Below are 16,666 nucleotides of genomic sequence, written 5' to 3'. Positions count from 1 at the left end.
TGTGTCCGTCACTGGGGAGGCCGGGAGGATGGGGAACAGTGGTGAAGACGGTGGAGGCCAGGAGGCTGGGCAACGGTGCTGAAGACGGCAGGAGATGGGCTTGCTGTGTCACAGCAAGTGCGAAAATTGGGTTCTGCTCAAAACTGGCAGCAGAAAACCCAACAACTGAAACACGAGCCAGGAGTAGAAAGCAATGGTTTCAGCAGCAGCTTTCTTCTTACATGAAAAGTTTTTGCTGTTCTTTAAAGTTCCATTTCTAACACGATCCCACGTTCAAAACCTTCGTCAGGAAAAGCTGTCGCCAGGTGGAAAAAAAAAAACTGGGACTGTGCTGATGCTCTCAAAGCATCACATTTCATCTCACACTGGTTGAAAGGCATAAAGGCATTTTTCTACCAATTGACACGTTCCCACAGTCACCTGGATTGCGATGAAGCTCGGTTTTTCAGACAGGAGCTGAAGGTTCGTCCTGAGCTGTGGTTTCCTGCAGCTGAAGAAACCCTCCTGCCACTTGGCAAGGGGTTCGCGCAGGGGTTTACTCGTACCAGCGGGCAACCATTGCCGCGACTAACGCGCGTAGTGCCGCGACTGGCATCGTGCGTTAACCGCCGGGGTTTCGCTATCCAGCGGTGGGTTGGGTTTTCAGGAGACTGCACATCTAAACGCACAACTCGGATAAATACACAGTAATCCTGGTTCCGGTTTTTTTCCCCCTCATTTTGCATTTTTTTCCTCATGTTTTATACAAAATTAGCACAGTCACGGTTTCCACTTCATTTATGACTGATATGAAAAAAAAAAAACCCACCCCATAAAACATCATGCACAGCTGTAGTGACCAAGTTAGATTCAATTCTGGCTTTATATTGAGTTGATGTGCAGCCAGCTCGCTTCCATACATCATTTGTGATTGCAGTTAAGGATGAAATACTGTTTTAATTCTTACACCAAATGTGGGGTTTTTTCCTGAAGAAAAAAGACATAAAAATGTTAAAATGGGCCGTAAAAATCATTAAATTTTCACACCGAGCACAACCAAGAGGTGAATAAGTTGGCTAAAAGCTCAGAAGACCCAGAGAAAAAGCCCCGGTTGTTATTCTTTTGTTGTTAACCTTTGCCTTTGAATGGAGATACCCAGGCAGAGAGCAAAGACCCGGTACTTTTGCAATCAAGGGCTATTTTGCCACTTGCTTCCCTAGATGAGGCTTTCCCCTCACGTCTGCATGGACGAAGAGCTGGTGCTGCCTGCTGGAGCTGCTGCTGCCTGCCGGTGGCCGAGGACAGTGCCTTGGGAGGTGCCCCAACGCTGTTGCAGCGGGCAGGAGGAACATCCAGCCAAGTCCCCGGCCGATTTTGCCGCTCGACATCCCAATTCCTTTCTTGGGTGACCTGGGAAATGGTAGCCGTAAGGGCATGGTCACCCGGACCGAGCCTGTCCCACGGCACGCGTTGTCCCGTGGCTGCTCTCAGGACCCAAGCTGGCAAGGTGAAGGCAGCAAAAATGCAACAGCACGTTATATATATATATATGTATATATATATAAAAAATATATATATATCCTCTGGATATATATTTCTTCACGTAAAGGTTTAGTCTCTGGGAGGTGCAACTTTTCCTGCCTTTGGCTGTTGATTTTACCGGTAACATTGTTAGCTGATGCGGTATTTTACTAGTAGTTTTATTAATTGATTTCTTTTAAATTGACCTATTTTATACCAGCTCCAAAAGAAACCCCCTCACCTTATTTGCCGTGTTTGAACCATTAAAAGAATTAATGTACCTTCAGCGCTGTTGGAGTTCGTTTTGGGAAATATCTATTTAGACAAGTTTTTAAAAGCCTATTACTTACCTGAAAGGTTATAATGACCTAGGAGTAGCTTTCATTGCCTGCAATTAAAATCTACCTATATTTTTAAAAAAACCTGTGGTATTCTCCCAAAGCTTTATGCTGTTGCAAAGAGATTTTTAAGAGCTAATCCTTTTCGTTTGGTCAGGTAAATGTTGAAACATGCATTTCTCACTTAATAGATGGTTATTGCTTTGAGGTGTTACTGTTTTCCTTCTTTCAACCTTGAATGTACACAGTAAAAATCTGATTCAGAAAAGCTGTTTTATATGCACAGTAGCTGCCTGTGCAATGCCGAGCACCTTGCCTGTGCCTTTTTTTACCATAAGCTAAAATTTTCAGTGCTGATTAAGGTATTTGCACACGTAGCTCTTTTTAAAATGAAGAGGAATTTGGTGTGCAGATCCCATAGGTGACTTTGAAAATGCCAACCCGCATTTTATATTAAAAGGGGGGGGGGGGGGAAGACCTTATATTTAAGGCTAGGTCTGTAGCCTGCAATTTGCTCTTCTGCTTCTGAGAGCCGATCTGAGACACGCCGTGCGTTGGCTGCTCCGTGACTTTGGTGGCAGCGGTTCGACTTCAATGCTGCCCTCAATTCGGGTGTATTATTCAATCAGCAGAGGGGGTGAATTATTATGAATTTGAGATCAGCTATTAATTAGCACTGCAGCAATGCCTAACCCTGCCGGTCAACACTCCATACCCCACCACTGAATCCAGAAACCCAGTAAAATGGGGAAACGGGGAGCGGAGGTTTTGCGGGGCGTTGGAAGTGCACTCAGACGTGCTCCCAGCTTTGGTGTCGGTGCGCCTGGGATCGGAAACAGAGAGGCTGGATGCACGGGCTTGGGGGAAATGCCCGTACGATGAGGCCAATACCCTTAATCTAAAGCAGCAGGAAACATACCACTTGCCCTATTTCCTTTAGCGTGCCCAGATCAGGTTTATTAGATTATCTGCACTAGTCTTGGATTGTTAAAAACTGATTAAAAAGATTCGTTCTCATGGTTGAGACTCCCGGTAGTTTATTATCATATCTCAATCCACAACATTCCTGCTGGAGGAAAAGTTCCGCTCCTTCTGGGCTTTAACCCTGGGGCCTGCCCGGTCTGGCATCCCCTCGTACCTGCCGGCAGCAGTGTCGGCTGCCGGTCACTGGCACCGCTTGAGGCTGATCTGTTTTCTGCAGATGCCTGGTGCTGAACACGCATTTTTCTCCATCATCTCCATGCTGCCTTCCCCGCAGCGAGCCGTGCCAAATGTCCAATCTGGAGCTTCGCTGCCGCCCCGGCACGGGCAGTGCCGCGCGTCAGAACGCAAACGATGGCGCTGCCCGGGGATGGGCAGGTTGGAGGTGACCATCAGCCTTGGGCTTGGTCACCGTCATCGTGCTTGAGCATCATCGTGCTCATCCCACGCGCACGGCAGAGGAAGGGGGAAGCAGGGCTGCGATTTTGGGCTGGTGCTTATGAACTGTCGAAGAGCCGCTATCTTTATTTAACTTGCTGAGCGATAATCTCGAGTCTGTCCGCACGGCTCACATCTGTATTGGGGCTGGTAGACGTCACCGCTCCTAAACAGACTGCTTTTAAATTGCACCCATAGATCTTCCTTGCACCAAAACATTCCTGCTCCAGTATTTAGTGATGCCTGAAGTTATGTCTCCACATCAAATTAAGTAACTGTGCTATCAATAAGGAGGAGTAATGCAGTGTATTCCCTTCTGGATGTCGCCCTGTCCCTCATTTGTTTGCCGCTCCTGATTAAGATGGATAATGAGCTATCGGTAATTTTCTAACCGTGGTGCAAAGCAGCAAGGATTAAATCAGTCTGTGTCACTGGGAGCCAGGTCATAATTTAGGGAACTTGAGTGGGCCCCTGCATTCATTAGACTCCAAGGCAGCAGATGCTTGGCGTTGTCTGAGCAAAGCCCGGATTGATGTGAACATCTCTGCTTGTGGAGAGCCGGAAGGTGACGTGGGGCCACCAGGAGATCCCTGTCCCGCTGGGATGGCCGGGAGCCGGAGGTGTGTTTTATCTCATTAATTGTGCTGGCTTCGTTGCTGGTGGAAGTCAGTGGAAAGGCTCCCGTTGCCCTGAATTTAGCTTTTCAGCTCGGGCTCACCTTTATTTAATGCACTCCTTATAATGATGTAGGGCTTGCTTAGAGTGAGCAACTTGGATTTAGATTGGAGAAAGATACTGCAGATATATATATATATATTTAATGCGGAGATTAAATAACTTTTAGGCATCTTCAGGCACCCGGCAATGTGAGTTACGGCTGGAAAAATCTCTCATGTAAATAGGCAGTGCGTGAGAAGGGCTGTTAGCATCGTCCTGTGAGGAGTGAAATATGCAGGAACGATGGAAAAGAGCTGCAGATCAGCTTCGGAGGAGATTAATTCTTTGGGGCAACGGTGCGCAAGATTGAAAGCTCGGGGGTGGCTAGGAGATACCACCACTTGACTCCAAGGAGCTTTTAGCCAGAGCCAGCAGGGTTTGTCCACAAATAAAAAAAGAAAAGGCTCTCCTTTTGCAATGTTTTAGGTAACAGAGTGAAATTTGGGGCATTTATTAGAGGTGCCATCTCTCCATGGGTGGCTGGACGAGGCAGCAAAGGGAGAGTGAACCTTCCACCTCGGTGTCACCTCAAGGAGGTGACACTTGTTACCACGGCTAAGAGCCATCATCCTGCGATACTCTGCCGGAAAGTGGAAACATCCCAGGCAGAAGGTGGCCTTGTCACAGAAACGTCTCATGGTCCATCGTTGCATGTGGTTCCTTTCAGCAGAGAGGACAGGAGTGACATACCCACCTTGCTGGGAGCTCTTCACAGAGAAGCAAGTGCTGTCTGTGCTGGTGAATGAAGGCCGGAGTAGGCTGAGATTGGTGGGAAAGCTTGCGCAGCCCTCCTCTGCTGGGAAAACACTGGCTGAAAGCAAACGAACAACAAAAAAAAGGCTGTGGGAAACGTATCTTTCAAACCTCCTTGGCTTTGCTTGTATGTATATAGACACACACATACATACCTGCGTACTTCAGGTCAGCGCAAGGCTTTGTTTTGGCATTTTAAAACATCAACAACAACAAAAAAAAAAGAGGCACAGAGGAATTCCTGAGCGTTCGAATGGCAGAGGGGCGGGGGGGCAGCTGGGGGCACCGCTAGCCCTGGGCTCGCTCACACCTCCTCCCCAAAGCTTTCCGTGCCTGCCTTGGCTTTCGTCCCTCAACTCATGGGGGAGGATGGGACAAAACCCGCGGCGAAGTCATCCCGGCATCCACTCGCTCGTGGGCCTGTTGCCAAAAAAGCGGCGCCGCTTTTGCCTTCCCCCCCCTCCCCAGTTCGCCGCCTGCCCCACTGCGAGACGGACCCCCCCCACACCCAGATGGAGACGCCGCCTTCCTGGCAGCCGCCGCGCCGGGTAGGGCTTCCTTACACCCGCGATTGCCATCCGACGGGTCTGCGGCGGCGTGGGAGGGGATTAGCAGACGATAGCTTGTTTGTGCTGGTGACCAACTTCCACCTACCCACGCTGAAAACATTGACGTGCTCCAGCGCGCAGCGCTTCCAAGCTGAGATGCGCAGCCGATTAGCATTTGGGGTGGCAGATGGCTCTGCAAAGTGTTTTGCTTACGGCGGCGAGGACTGACACCTCCAGCATCCCCCGCCTGCCTGCTGAAGGGATTTTTAATTTGCGGCGCCGAGGCTGGCGCGGTTTGGTGGACTCGGCTCCTAGTCCCTCCCGAAGACAGAGCGGCATCCAGATTTTATTGGGGTGGTGGCCGAGGCGTTGATGCGGCCTCCGCGTTTGGGTGCAGGCAGCTTAGGAGAGTTCGCCTGCTGCCGAAGAGGGTGAGCGGGCTGGAAAGGGGCTTTCAAAGACTCGCTGGTGATCCGGACGGGGGCACTGACCTGAAACGGTCCCGTTTACAGCCCTGCAGGAGCCTTTGGGCAGGTTGGGTGGGGATGGACTTGGGCTACAGGGGAGTCCGGGGGTGGGTATTTTCACTTGGTGTATGTATTTGGAACGTGTGGGATGAATAGATGTCCTCTCGTCTGCAGAGAGCTGTGTCCTCCGTAGCCCGGGGGACGTGGACATCGCCTCCAGGAGCAGGGAGGAGGCAGAGCCGCAGTGTACTCCCTTCCCTCCTGCCACCGCTGAGAAGCAACCAGCCGCAGACCAGGGGTTAGACCTGGGTGTTACTGGGGTGTAAACTCACCCCCCCCACGCCACAGTGGCGGCAGCCCCGTTTCCGACGTGCCCTCGGGCTTCAGCGGTGCTTCGAGCCGGGACCTTTGCCTTCAGCCTCTTTCTAACACAAAAGAGCTCCCGGGCTGTTATCTTTTGGTGGGGTTTTCAGTCCCCCCTGCAGAGCATCGCCAAATTTAATTTTCAGTAAGGCAAAGCTCAGCATCGGCAGCTGACTGCTTTATGTCTCACCTCTGGCTTCACCCGCTGCTTTCTCCTCCCCGCGGGGAGAGGCGGGCAGGCAGTCTCAGTACCAGGCAGCGAAAACAAGACTTCTTCCCTCCTCGACTCATTAATTAAAGCCACAAATTGAGGTCTTTCCTTGCAATCTGAAGCGATCGCATAAATAGCGTTGACGGAGCTAAAGGACCATTTGAAAAGATCCTGCAGGATCAGCACAGAGGAGCTGTGTTAACCTCCAGAAACCGGGGCTGTCACTAAAAACAAGATGCTGGTTTTTCTTCCCCCGGAGCGCAGAGTTCAGCCCGGACATGGAAAAAGTCGCAAGGTGCAGGCAGCCGGCGATTTCTGCCCTCTGCGCCAGAGCCGGGGGTCACTTGTATTTCTGCTGAGTTTTGCCTGTTTCTCTGTTGGAGGGTTGTCCATGGGCATGCGTGTGTGGTTTCAGGGTGTGATCCTCACCTGGTCCTTGCTCTGTGAGTGGTTTTTTCAGCCAAGCAATGCTGGGAGTGCCAGACGCCAGCTCTGGAGACCACATGGCTGTGGCGTGGGACGGTCATGCTGCAGACCGTGTTTCATGGAGACATGCAAAGAAAAACCCGCCTTCCCACCGAGAGGACATTTGGGCCACGTTCACTAGAAATGGCTCCCGCAGTTTGGTGCAGCTTGCCAGCAGTAAATTCCCACGCCCTACCGCATTCGTGGTCAAGCTCCAAAAGCAAAGTGGTCAAGACTCATTCAGCTGAATGAGCGTCCATGGGGGTGTTTTTAGGCTGTATCCATTCCTAAATACTGCCGGGAAACGCCACCGTCTTCTGCTTATCCCTTGCAACTTTAGTTGTGGGGGACGTCATACGGGAGCCTGAGGGATGGCTGGCTAAATTGAGTTGCCGTTTAGCGGCTATCTAAATACCGGTGCGAGGTAGATAAGCCTAGCCATCAGCACTTCTCTCATTGACATTATCCATTGATTGAATAAGCTGAATTCTCTTGGAGTCAGCCTTAATATTTCCTAAAGGGATGGGGAGGCTCTCAAAGGAGTTAGGACATAGGATTATCATCAGAAAATATATAACTAATATATGTTAGTTCCTTGCTGAACTAGGATGTTGTATCATGAGAAGTTCCAGTGAAGGTGATGAGCTTCGCTTGGTGCAAGATGCTGTTCAGGGCAAATCTGAATATCACAGTTGGCCTGGAGTGATTCGTACTTGCTCGCGGTGCTTAACATTTGATTTCCTTTTATTGCTTCTTTGCACACACAAAGCTAAATTCAGAGCTGCTGTAAGCCACGGGCAAAGCTGTCGAGTTCAGTAAAACCCACTCGAGAAGCAACGGGGAGCAGCCTGCAGCCCGCAGCCCCCAGGAGCCGGGCTGGTGTCCACACCGAGCACCTCCAAAGCATCAGCGTGACACCGTATGCTCGTGGCACTGGAGAGCATCAAACCCCACGCTCCTGCCATTTCCAGCTTTAACTCACCGTCCGTGCGGGATGCTCCTGAATTCAGATGTGTTCCTCCGCATCCCCATAGTGCTGTGGTGGGGACCGTGCAGATGTGGTTTGCTGGGGAGCTGGGATGGCTGCTCCTCTTGCGTTTGGGACGTGAGTTTTTCCCGGCGTGATAGCATCTGATCTGGGGGGGGGTTTGGGTTGCTTTGAAGCACCACCATGCCACTGAGTCCTGAGAGGACTTAATCTCACACCCTTGGGTAGCAGTGCATGACATAGCAGGAGCACATTAATGCCCGTGCATGGGATCAGACCATACCAGAGGTGCAGTTCAGCAGCACAGCGTGGATCGTCACCCAGGTATCTGGTCTTACACGTTCGGGTGCACAATTTGCTGTCAGTCTTCCCAAAACAACAAACCATATATGATTTTTCTCTTCGCGCTACATCTCTCCTGTCAAAACAGCATCTGAACGTCCCTAATATATCTCCATAAAAATCTTCACAGTTGTTCTAGCAAATGGCCCGGAGTGCTGTGGTCTTTTATGAGTATTAATTATGTTACGCAAAGCAAATCTCACCATTACGTTGTCTGCGGGAGCAGCAAACTTCTCCCATGGGTCTCCCTGAGCAAGGGCAAAAGGGTGAGTACTGTCCTGTTTTCATCGCAGTCATGGCTTAAGATGCTTTTACAAAGACCAGGATGACGGCCCTTGCCCAAAGCAGCTTCTTGTTCCTACTGCTGTTATCATAAGTAACTTTCTTGATGTGCTTGACATGTCATCAAATGTTTCTGAGCAGCGCCTCCCTTCGAATAATAATAAAAAAAACCCCCGTTACTGTGCTGTTCTGTCCCATTCTTTGTGATTTTTTTTTACATCGATTCGGCAGATCCTGGTCTCAGGATCTCCTCCAAGCAGCACGAAGCCACAGCGGGGAGAGCTCAGGACAGTCCCCAGCAGCGTGGGTTTGGGGCCCTGAGCTTTGGAACGTTGGGAGGTTGATCTAAGGGAGATGAAAAAAAATATTAAGGAGTCTGGGTAGCTCTTCTGCAGAGCAAAAGCAGGACTTGCTTTCTGGTGGCCTCACAGGCTGCAGCTCCTCTAAGGCACAGCGCAAAGCCCCGTAGCATCCCCGGGTGCTGGATGTTGTCGCTGGCGGTGGATGAGCTGTCGGCTCTATAAAACCCAAGGTCGCTGGAAAACTCCCCGGTGACTTCTGCCATAGAAAATGCCACTTGTCTGGGGCATATTTTCAACTAAATTTCAGCAGTGTCCCCCTCTGAGTGCATCCTTCTCATGCCTCAGCCATGGGTGCGATGCTCACTGCCTCCCATTTTGGACCAACGGGATCCACTTTTCCAGTGGGAGAAATTTAGATGGGAAAAAAGAGGGGCTGGCTGACAGTGATGGTGCTGGAAAATTGGATTTCAGTGATTCCAGTCAGTGGGAATTTAAGTTGAATTAGCAGAAATGGCGTGTGTAAATTTTGCCTTCCGTTTGAAATCCACATTTCTGTAGGGGTGGGGATAGCGGGGGGGGAGGAGAGGGTGCAAAAATGCTCCGTCCAGCTTGCTGTGGTGGGCAAAAGAAAACATTTCACTCTGGCAATGCAGAGGTGGCTATTTTGAGAGAGTGCTGGGAAAAAACCCAGGTCCAGAGCAGTGGTAGTGTTGGCCTAAATTAAAAGTACTAAGGTCTGACAGAAGAGATGGATGTCCCGAAACGGCAGCAAAACATCTCATAGGAGGGCAGATGTCAGTAGAGCTCAAAGCCAGGCTTTCATCCATTTTGCTAAAAGCCAAGAAAAAGGAAAACAAACCCACTTGCTGTAATTTTCCCCTCGGTTCAGCCTCTGAATACAGCTCCTGCCTTAGGTGTGCTCAGGTGCTGTTTGGCCGGCCAGCCCAGGGATGCTCGGTGCTGCTTCAGCGAGGGCTGGTTTGGCCGTCCCCTGGTGTTCCTCCCAGCCTTCGGTTCCTAGGATTTATCCAAAATAGCCATAATTTTTCCTCTTCCCTTCACCCTGTCTCTTTGGGGAGGGGGGGGGCAGCATCCCAGCCCCTTTAAGGGAGGGGGTTGGCAGCATCCCACGGATTTTCTGTTAGACACAGAGGCGCTTGCCACGTCCTTCCTGGCTTGATAGATGCCAGAGATCAGAGGGGCAGATTATTAGTGTTTAATTACTGTTTTGCAGAGCTGCCCTATGTCCTTGGCTGGGGCAGGGACGTTGCTGCTGTGGTGCTGTCCCCAAAATGAGTCATCCCCTCTCCGCCGGAGACCTCGAAGGCATGGGTGACGCTTTTAGTACCTCCCCCTCATCCGTCTTCTCTTTTTGTCGCGGTGTCTGCTTTCTGCTTCTCAGCTCTGGGACAGGGACATTAATGAGGGGTGTTTATTCTTTATTTTCCAAATGACCCCCCTGGGGAAGCTCAAGAGGGAGAAGGGACCTGGGGCTGCCGGGAGGAGGAGGAAGGGCATCTGTGGCCATGATGGAGCAGCTACGGGATGGACAGATAAGCAGGATGCAAGGAAAAATAAGCTTTTCTCCAGTTTGCAGTTCCCCTTTGGCCAGTCCCAACTCGCTCGCCCTCGGCTCACCGTGCCCCCGAGCTGTGCTCTGCCCCTGCAGCGTTTCAGCGCAGGGATGCAGCCAAAACCCTGCGAAGAGGGCGCGGGGTCCCCAAACCCAGGCCACGTGGCGAAGGTTGGCCCACCTGAGAGTGAGAAAACACGCCAGCTCCCGTCGCCGCCGGCCTCCCGCGTATTTTTAGCCACATTGAACAGACCGGCGGTGCTATAAATCCACCGCCGTTCAGCACCCGGAGAAGGCTGTGTCTGGAGACTCGTGTGGGTGTCGAGGCAGTATTGGCTTCTCAAATGAGATGATTAACAGGCAGCTGCAGGGCAACAAGAGAGAAAACAATCTTCCCTTTTCCTTGCCACCCTAATCTCTGGAGGAAGCTTTTTGTTTAAATTTTAATGAAAAGGGGTTTTTGCTCTGGGAGCAAGCTGCTGTGCGGAGGCTGCCCATCCTGGACGTCCCCAACATCGGCAGGCAATCAGAGCATCCTATTAAAGAGGGACAGGCACTTACTTCAACTTTAAATACAGCCAGCCACAATTATTGGCATTTTCATTGCATTTGAGCGGCGGACATTTAACAGCAGAAAATGAGCCGACCTGATGGCGAAGGCCGTGCTGGGTGTCATCACACAACACCACCCACCACCAGACTTGATGAAGCAGAGAATTAAAATCTGTGATGAAGAGCACAGGCAGCGGCACGGGGCAGCCAGTGCAGGGACCCGAGAGCCGTGGGAAGAAGTGACAACTTCAGTGGGTTGCCGCAGAGAAATACCACAGTTGGGATCACAGCCTTTCCGACCGGGATCGTGTCTTCTGGAGAGATGCCAACTTCAGAAATCTTCAGCTCGTGACCAAAATGGGTCATGACTTCTTCAACCACATGCATGTAAAGAAAAACACATATAGTCTGTGTGCGTGCATACGTAGAGTTCGGCTTTTCTGTATCGCTGCACGTCCTTGGCTGGTAACCCCTGGCTTTGAAGTTCTTTGCACCGTTGAATGACTGAGGTTGGAGGAGACCTTTGGAGGTTGTCCAGCCCAAAGCCCAGCTCAAAGCAGACTTAAAACATCCCCACGCCCGGTGCAATGCTCCTCAACTGCCAGCAGACCAGTGTAGCCTGAACTCTAGTTCAACAAGCGATGCTGAATTCCCTTGTCTGGAGCAAAAGCCCGCTTCTTCCTGGCGTCCTGACAGACTCGTGCGCTGGCCGGGCAAAGGAGGAGGCATCATCCCCCGTCCACAGAGACGCAGACCTTCCCGGCACCCCAGCCTGCCTTCCCAGGTCCTGCCTGTGGAAGGAAGCAGCAGCCCTGGGGTACGCCCAGTCACCCCAAATTCTGGTACAGCAGCCATCAGCGGCATCTTTCTCAGGCCCTTCTGCTGTGGCTACATTAAGACAGATGTGAAAAGTTGCTGTAGAGCTCATCTGCGTTTGAAGAGGCCCTTAATAAAGGCGGGAGGTCGCTTCGACACAAACAACATTCGGCACCGTTTGGCTCGGCACCAACCTGAATTGCCTGCAGCTGGTTAAGCCCAGCCCTGTCAAACTCGTGGCCTGTTGAGCTTAAACATCCTGAGAAGCATCTTAATAAAGTCAGGGCACTAATAATCAGCGAGATGAACTAGTGATAGCATGAGAGGAAATGGCCTCAAGTTGCGCCAGGGGAGGTTTAGACTGGATATTAGGGAATTTTACTTCACCGAGAGGGTTATCAAGCATTGGAACAGGCTGCCCAGGGAAGTGGTTGAGTCCCCATCCCTGGAGGTATCTAAAGGACGTTTGGATGAGGTGCTTAGGGACATGGTGTAGTGGTGGGCTTGGCGGTGTTAGGTTTACGGCTGGACTCGATGATTTAAAGGTCTTTTCCAACCTATACGATCCTGTGATCCTGTGATTCTGTGAATAGTTCTCTGATACTATAAAAGGTGAGACCCAAGCATGGGGTTGGCTACAGCTCAGCCTGTTTCCAGCCACACAGGGACCCTATTTTCCCTTTCAAACAGTCTTAAGCCTTATTCTAAGCACTAAGGACTTGCCTTTAATTTCATGCCTGTACACGCTCTCATCTTTTGAATGTGCCTTGTGCACCGGAGGCATAGATTAAAACCGGTGGCCAGCCCAGGGGTGACATTTCGGAGCAGCACTCGAGCCACAGGAGACTTTCCAAATGTCTTCATGCTTCCCTGATGCCACGAATGCGACCGCCCCATTTTTTTTTCCCCTGTGCTGCTGGCTCGGACATCAATTCCCAGCGCTAAGCAACGCAGGAGCAAGAGGGGAGGCGGAGAGGTTTGCAGAGGGACAGCTGGGCAACGGGTATTCACCGGGCTTTTACGAGAAGGAGGAAAATAAGATCCTTGCTGACTTGGTGCTCAGCTTTGATATTGTGTAATAAAGAAGCCAAAAAAATTACCAATAATGAGCAGATTAAAGGAATCGCCCTTGAGAAAAACCAGATTTTATCAGAAAGCTTATTTGGGAGGTGAATTATTTTTGCTAATTTGATGCCATCATCCATTTATGGTTAACAGCCCCAAGCTGGTGGGGGTCTCTGGGGTTACCGGGCGTTCGGGCACGGCTGCCGCAGTCCTGGGGATGAATCGGCTCTGGTCCCTGCAGCTCAGCGCAGGCTCACCGGGTTAGAGCAGTGAAAGCTGGTCTGTGTCCTGATGCTTGTCCTCATGGTCTTGTCCGTCTCGCAGCTAAATCTTAGGAGAAAGCGATACTAAAGTAGTGGGCAACTGAGTAGTAAAAGCTGGGTGCCTCAATGGGGCATCCGATGCCATTTGTACTAGTGGTTGGGTACAAAAACAGGAGAAGGAAAGTTTCAAGGCCATTTTTTTTTTATTTAGTGCCTGAGGGCACAAAAAAACCCCTGAGACAAGTGATGGCTGTGGGGCAAAGCTGGGAGAGTCGCTGCTGATTTCGGCAGCGGCGAGGTTGCAGCCGGAGCACAGCGAGGGGCTGGGGCTGAGCGCCTGCCTGCTCCCAGGCGCTTACAGCAGAGCTGCTACACCCAATTTAAAAACAAACAAAAAAAGTATTTATTTCTGTTACTCCCATGTGTTTTTGCAGGTCCGAACTGCTTTGCAGGAACCACGATAATTCCCGCCGGCATTGAAGTGAAGGTGGACGACTGCAACATCTGCCACTGCCACAACGGGGACTGGTGGAAGCCGGCGCAGTGCTCCAAGCGCGAGTGCCAGGGCAAGCAGGCTCTGTAGCGGCAAAACCCCCCGCCAGCGGCACCGCCGGGCTAACAGCCCGCCGATGACGACGACGACGACAATGAAGGAATGGCTTCGATGCTGCACATGCGTCCGACCGCCCGCCAGCTGCAACAGGGTCACCAGCAAAACCTGGGAGGTTTTCACACAAGCAGAGATTTTACTCGCGGGGAAGGGTTTCCCTCTCCCCCTTCTCCTGCTCTTCTCTCGCTTTACACACTATGTAACCGGTATCTAGGTATCTACTCTGCTTTTGTAATTATCAGTGCTTGATAGGGATGCGGTGGTCAGATTTGGGGAGGAGAAAGCAAAAACGGCCCCCGCAAGTTCTTGGACTGGTGACGCCGCCGAGACGCCGATCGATTCACCGCTCTCACTTTCTACAATGTGGATCGTGGGGTTTTCACATTTATTTATTTAAGGTTTTTTTGCTATTGTGATTTTTTTATTTTTCTTTAAAGCCTCTTCCTAAGCTGGGATCGTCGGGGCAATACAGCTATGAGTGAAGCGATGGATCGTTTTTATCGTGTCTATAAAGGGGGGGGGCCAGTAAAGACAGGAGGGAGGTAGAAATTAAAAGGGGAGGAAGGGGTTAAAAAAAACCCGACTGGAATGTAACCTGCAGAAGGACTGAGGTAGATGCACAGGTATACGACCGGACACGCAAGACACAAGCTGTATCTGTGTTACACTTTCTCCACTGAGTGGGGACAATAAAGTCGAAGACACTTACACAGTCACCCTGACCTTGATCAGAGCCAGAGCCAACACCGGCTGCGCGGGCAGGCGGGGGCGGCGAGCCAGAAAGCCTTGGAAAGGCACCAAGAAAGCAGCATCTTCCCTGGGTTGTCTCCGTGTGCTGCCTGGCTGGGGCGTCGGTGGCGGAGCAAAGGGAAGAGGGTCCAGCTCTGCCGAGGCTCCGCCAGCTCGTGGGCTGAGCAGGCGTTCGCCTGCCTTGCCCCATCCCTGTTTTGCCGGCGCCAAGGCTGCTCTCGCTGGAGCCAAGGGCGTTGCATTGACTTCAACGACAGCGGGACCCGGCCGTGGCGAGCCAGAATTAAAATATCTGATCCCCTGTCTGCCCATCACCCCTAGGGAGGTTTCCAGCGACGTCCCATCACTGTTGCCACCACTAAAGCGGCTCAGCTGGCGGGTAGGACCCTTTGCTGCCGGGCGAGGGAGCTGCCCTGGCTCTCCCCCAGTCCTGTACTGCTGGGGATAAAGCAAGCCAGGGTGCACGGGGGGCTGGGGACGGGCTGGCCGCGTCCGTGGGAATCGGCTCCTGGTGAAGGGTCTCTCCAGAAAATAGCTACGTGCCTGCCTGCTGGGAGGAGAGGTCCCTGCGGTCCCTGCCAGCAGCGTCCATCGCTCCGAGGAAGGGTCCCCTTCGGGCTTTTCGGCACCTCTTGTTTTCTCAGGCTGCGGCTTCCAAGCGATACTGTGAGAGGAAAGCCACCAATGTCATTTCCCTGCTCTGCCCTGCCCAGGTGAGCGCAGGAGCCTTCCCCATCACTGTCCACGCTTGATTTGCTGCTTTTTGGCCATGGCCCTTAGGGCAACGGTGCTTATTGTGTTCAGGCTTCGGTCCAGCACCTGCTGTTAACAGCGACGGCAGCAAATCCTCCTTACAGCATCCTCCACCAAAGTGGATCAGCACGGTCGGTCTCGGTTTATGCACACTGTTGCCTTTATATCTTTATTTCTTCCCCATTTTTGCGTTTTACCCGAGGGCAGGGCGTAGGACGAGCGCTGGCACAGCGATTGCCGTATTTCGGCTGAGCATTGGCTTCCTGCGATTTGAACTGGTACCATTAAAGAAGTCATCGCCACATTTCTCTGTAAGCTGTTGCCTGTCAATGACTATCCGGTTTCAAAATTTTCAAACAATAGCGTGCCTGAAACTAGTGAGAAAAAAAAAAAACCACAACTATTCTGTAAAAAATGGGGGGGGTCTAGAAACAATATTTGATGTGTAAAAGACTATATTATTAAAAAATTATTTTGTTAAATATAAAGTGTGTGAACCAGCAAACACCCCCCACCCCCCCCCCAAATTATATATTTGTGGCGTATTTTACTCTGCTGATCTTCTCCCCTCAGCTCCGAATTCCCCGTCCCACCCCTTGCTCCAGCCCCGGCTCCCTGCAGCGCTGGTGAGCGCAGGAGGGCAGCGGGGGTGGGAGCAGCGGGCTTGGAGCCTGGAAGCGGCTGCTGAAGTCCTAGGGATGGGACGGGTTGCCCAGGGAGCTCCTGGGCAGTACCTCAGTACATCAGCTTTGCTTCCTCGCAAGATCCCTGCCAAAGCGGGGTTCCCTTCTGGGGAGCCGTCGCGGACCAACACGCCTCCCCGGCTCCCGCTTTAACCTCCGTATGTTTTTGCCTTTTTCTGGTGCCATTTTATATTGGATGCCATTTCCTGAACATGGAAATTTGCTTTCAGTTCACAAATTCCATTTGGTACCTCCAGATGCATCATTATTTACACTGATTAGTAGTTACTCTAATTAATTACAGCTTAATTACTGTAGTTAATGTTTGTACAGTGCTTGGAACAAGTACAGCACTATACGTGCCACATATTATTATTTTCTTCATTATTAACTAAGCACCATCTCCGTTCCGTGCTGTGCTACTTCATTATTTCCCAAGGAGTCGCGGTAGCGCCCTTATTCCCACCCAGGAGTACTTTACTCCCGGCTCCCACCGGGATGCTGTGGTGCCGGCCGCCGCACAGGGCGGGAGCAGGAAGAGCAGGATCTACGGCAAGTGGGATTGCTAAGCAACATAGGGATGCTCTTTTTTTTTTCCCCCTCATCCTTCCAGGGCGTTGAATCTAAAAACAAAAGGAAAAAAAAAAAAAAAAAGCTGATGGCAGGGGGATGCCCCAAGGGTCACGCGGAGTGAGCTGGAGCATGCGTTTGGGTGAGATGAGGGGGAAGCCCTGCAGATCCCATCGCAGATGTTTCTGTGAGGTCTCCACGAGACGCTGGCTCGGACTGTAGAAGGGATCCGATCCCCTGAATCCAGCAGCGTTAGGCACGTGGTCCCGCTGAGGGATCCTGTTGCTTTCCCCGAGCACCAAGGCGACGGGGTCGCGAGGAGGAGCGATGGGCACA

General features: G+C 51.5%; 1 protein-coding gene across 2 annotated transcripts in view; it reads left to right on the top strand.

The window, feature by feature from the left end:
- The window catches only part of VWC2L (von Willebrand factor C domain containing 2 like), a 55,555-nt gene extending 40,920 nt beyond the window's left edge, over positions 1-14,635 (top strand). Inside the window, exon 4 of one of the 2 annotated variants that reach the window (XM_075512048.1) lies at positions 13,399-14,635. In XM_075512048.1, the coding sequence (XP_075368163.1) occupies positions 13,399-13,547 (149 nt within the window). In that variant the 3' untranslated portion in view covers positions 13,548-14,635. The remainder of the gene's footprint in view (positions 1-13,398) is intronic. The other variant, XM_075512051.1, reaches the window with a different exon arrangement.
- Positions 14,636-16,666: the final 2,031 nt, after the last annotated feature.

This window comes from Mycteria americana, chromosome 9 (genome assembly GCF_035582795.1).
Source record: "Mycteria americana isolate JAX WOST 10 ecotype Jacksonville Zoo and Gardens chromosome 9, USCA_MyAme_1.0, whole genome shotgun sequence".
Classification (NCBI taxonomy): domain Eukaryota; kingdom Metazoa; phylum Chordata; class Aves; order Ciconiiformes; family Ciconiidae; genus Mycteria; species Mycteria americana.
The sequence above is the reverse complement of the archived record's forward strand: the minus strand, read 5'-3'. Positions and strand labels throughout refer to the sequence as shown.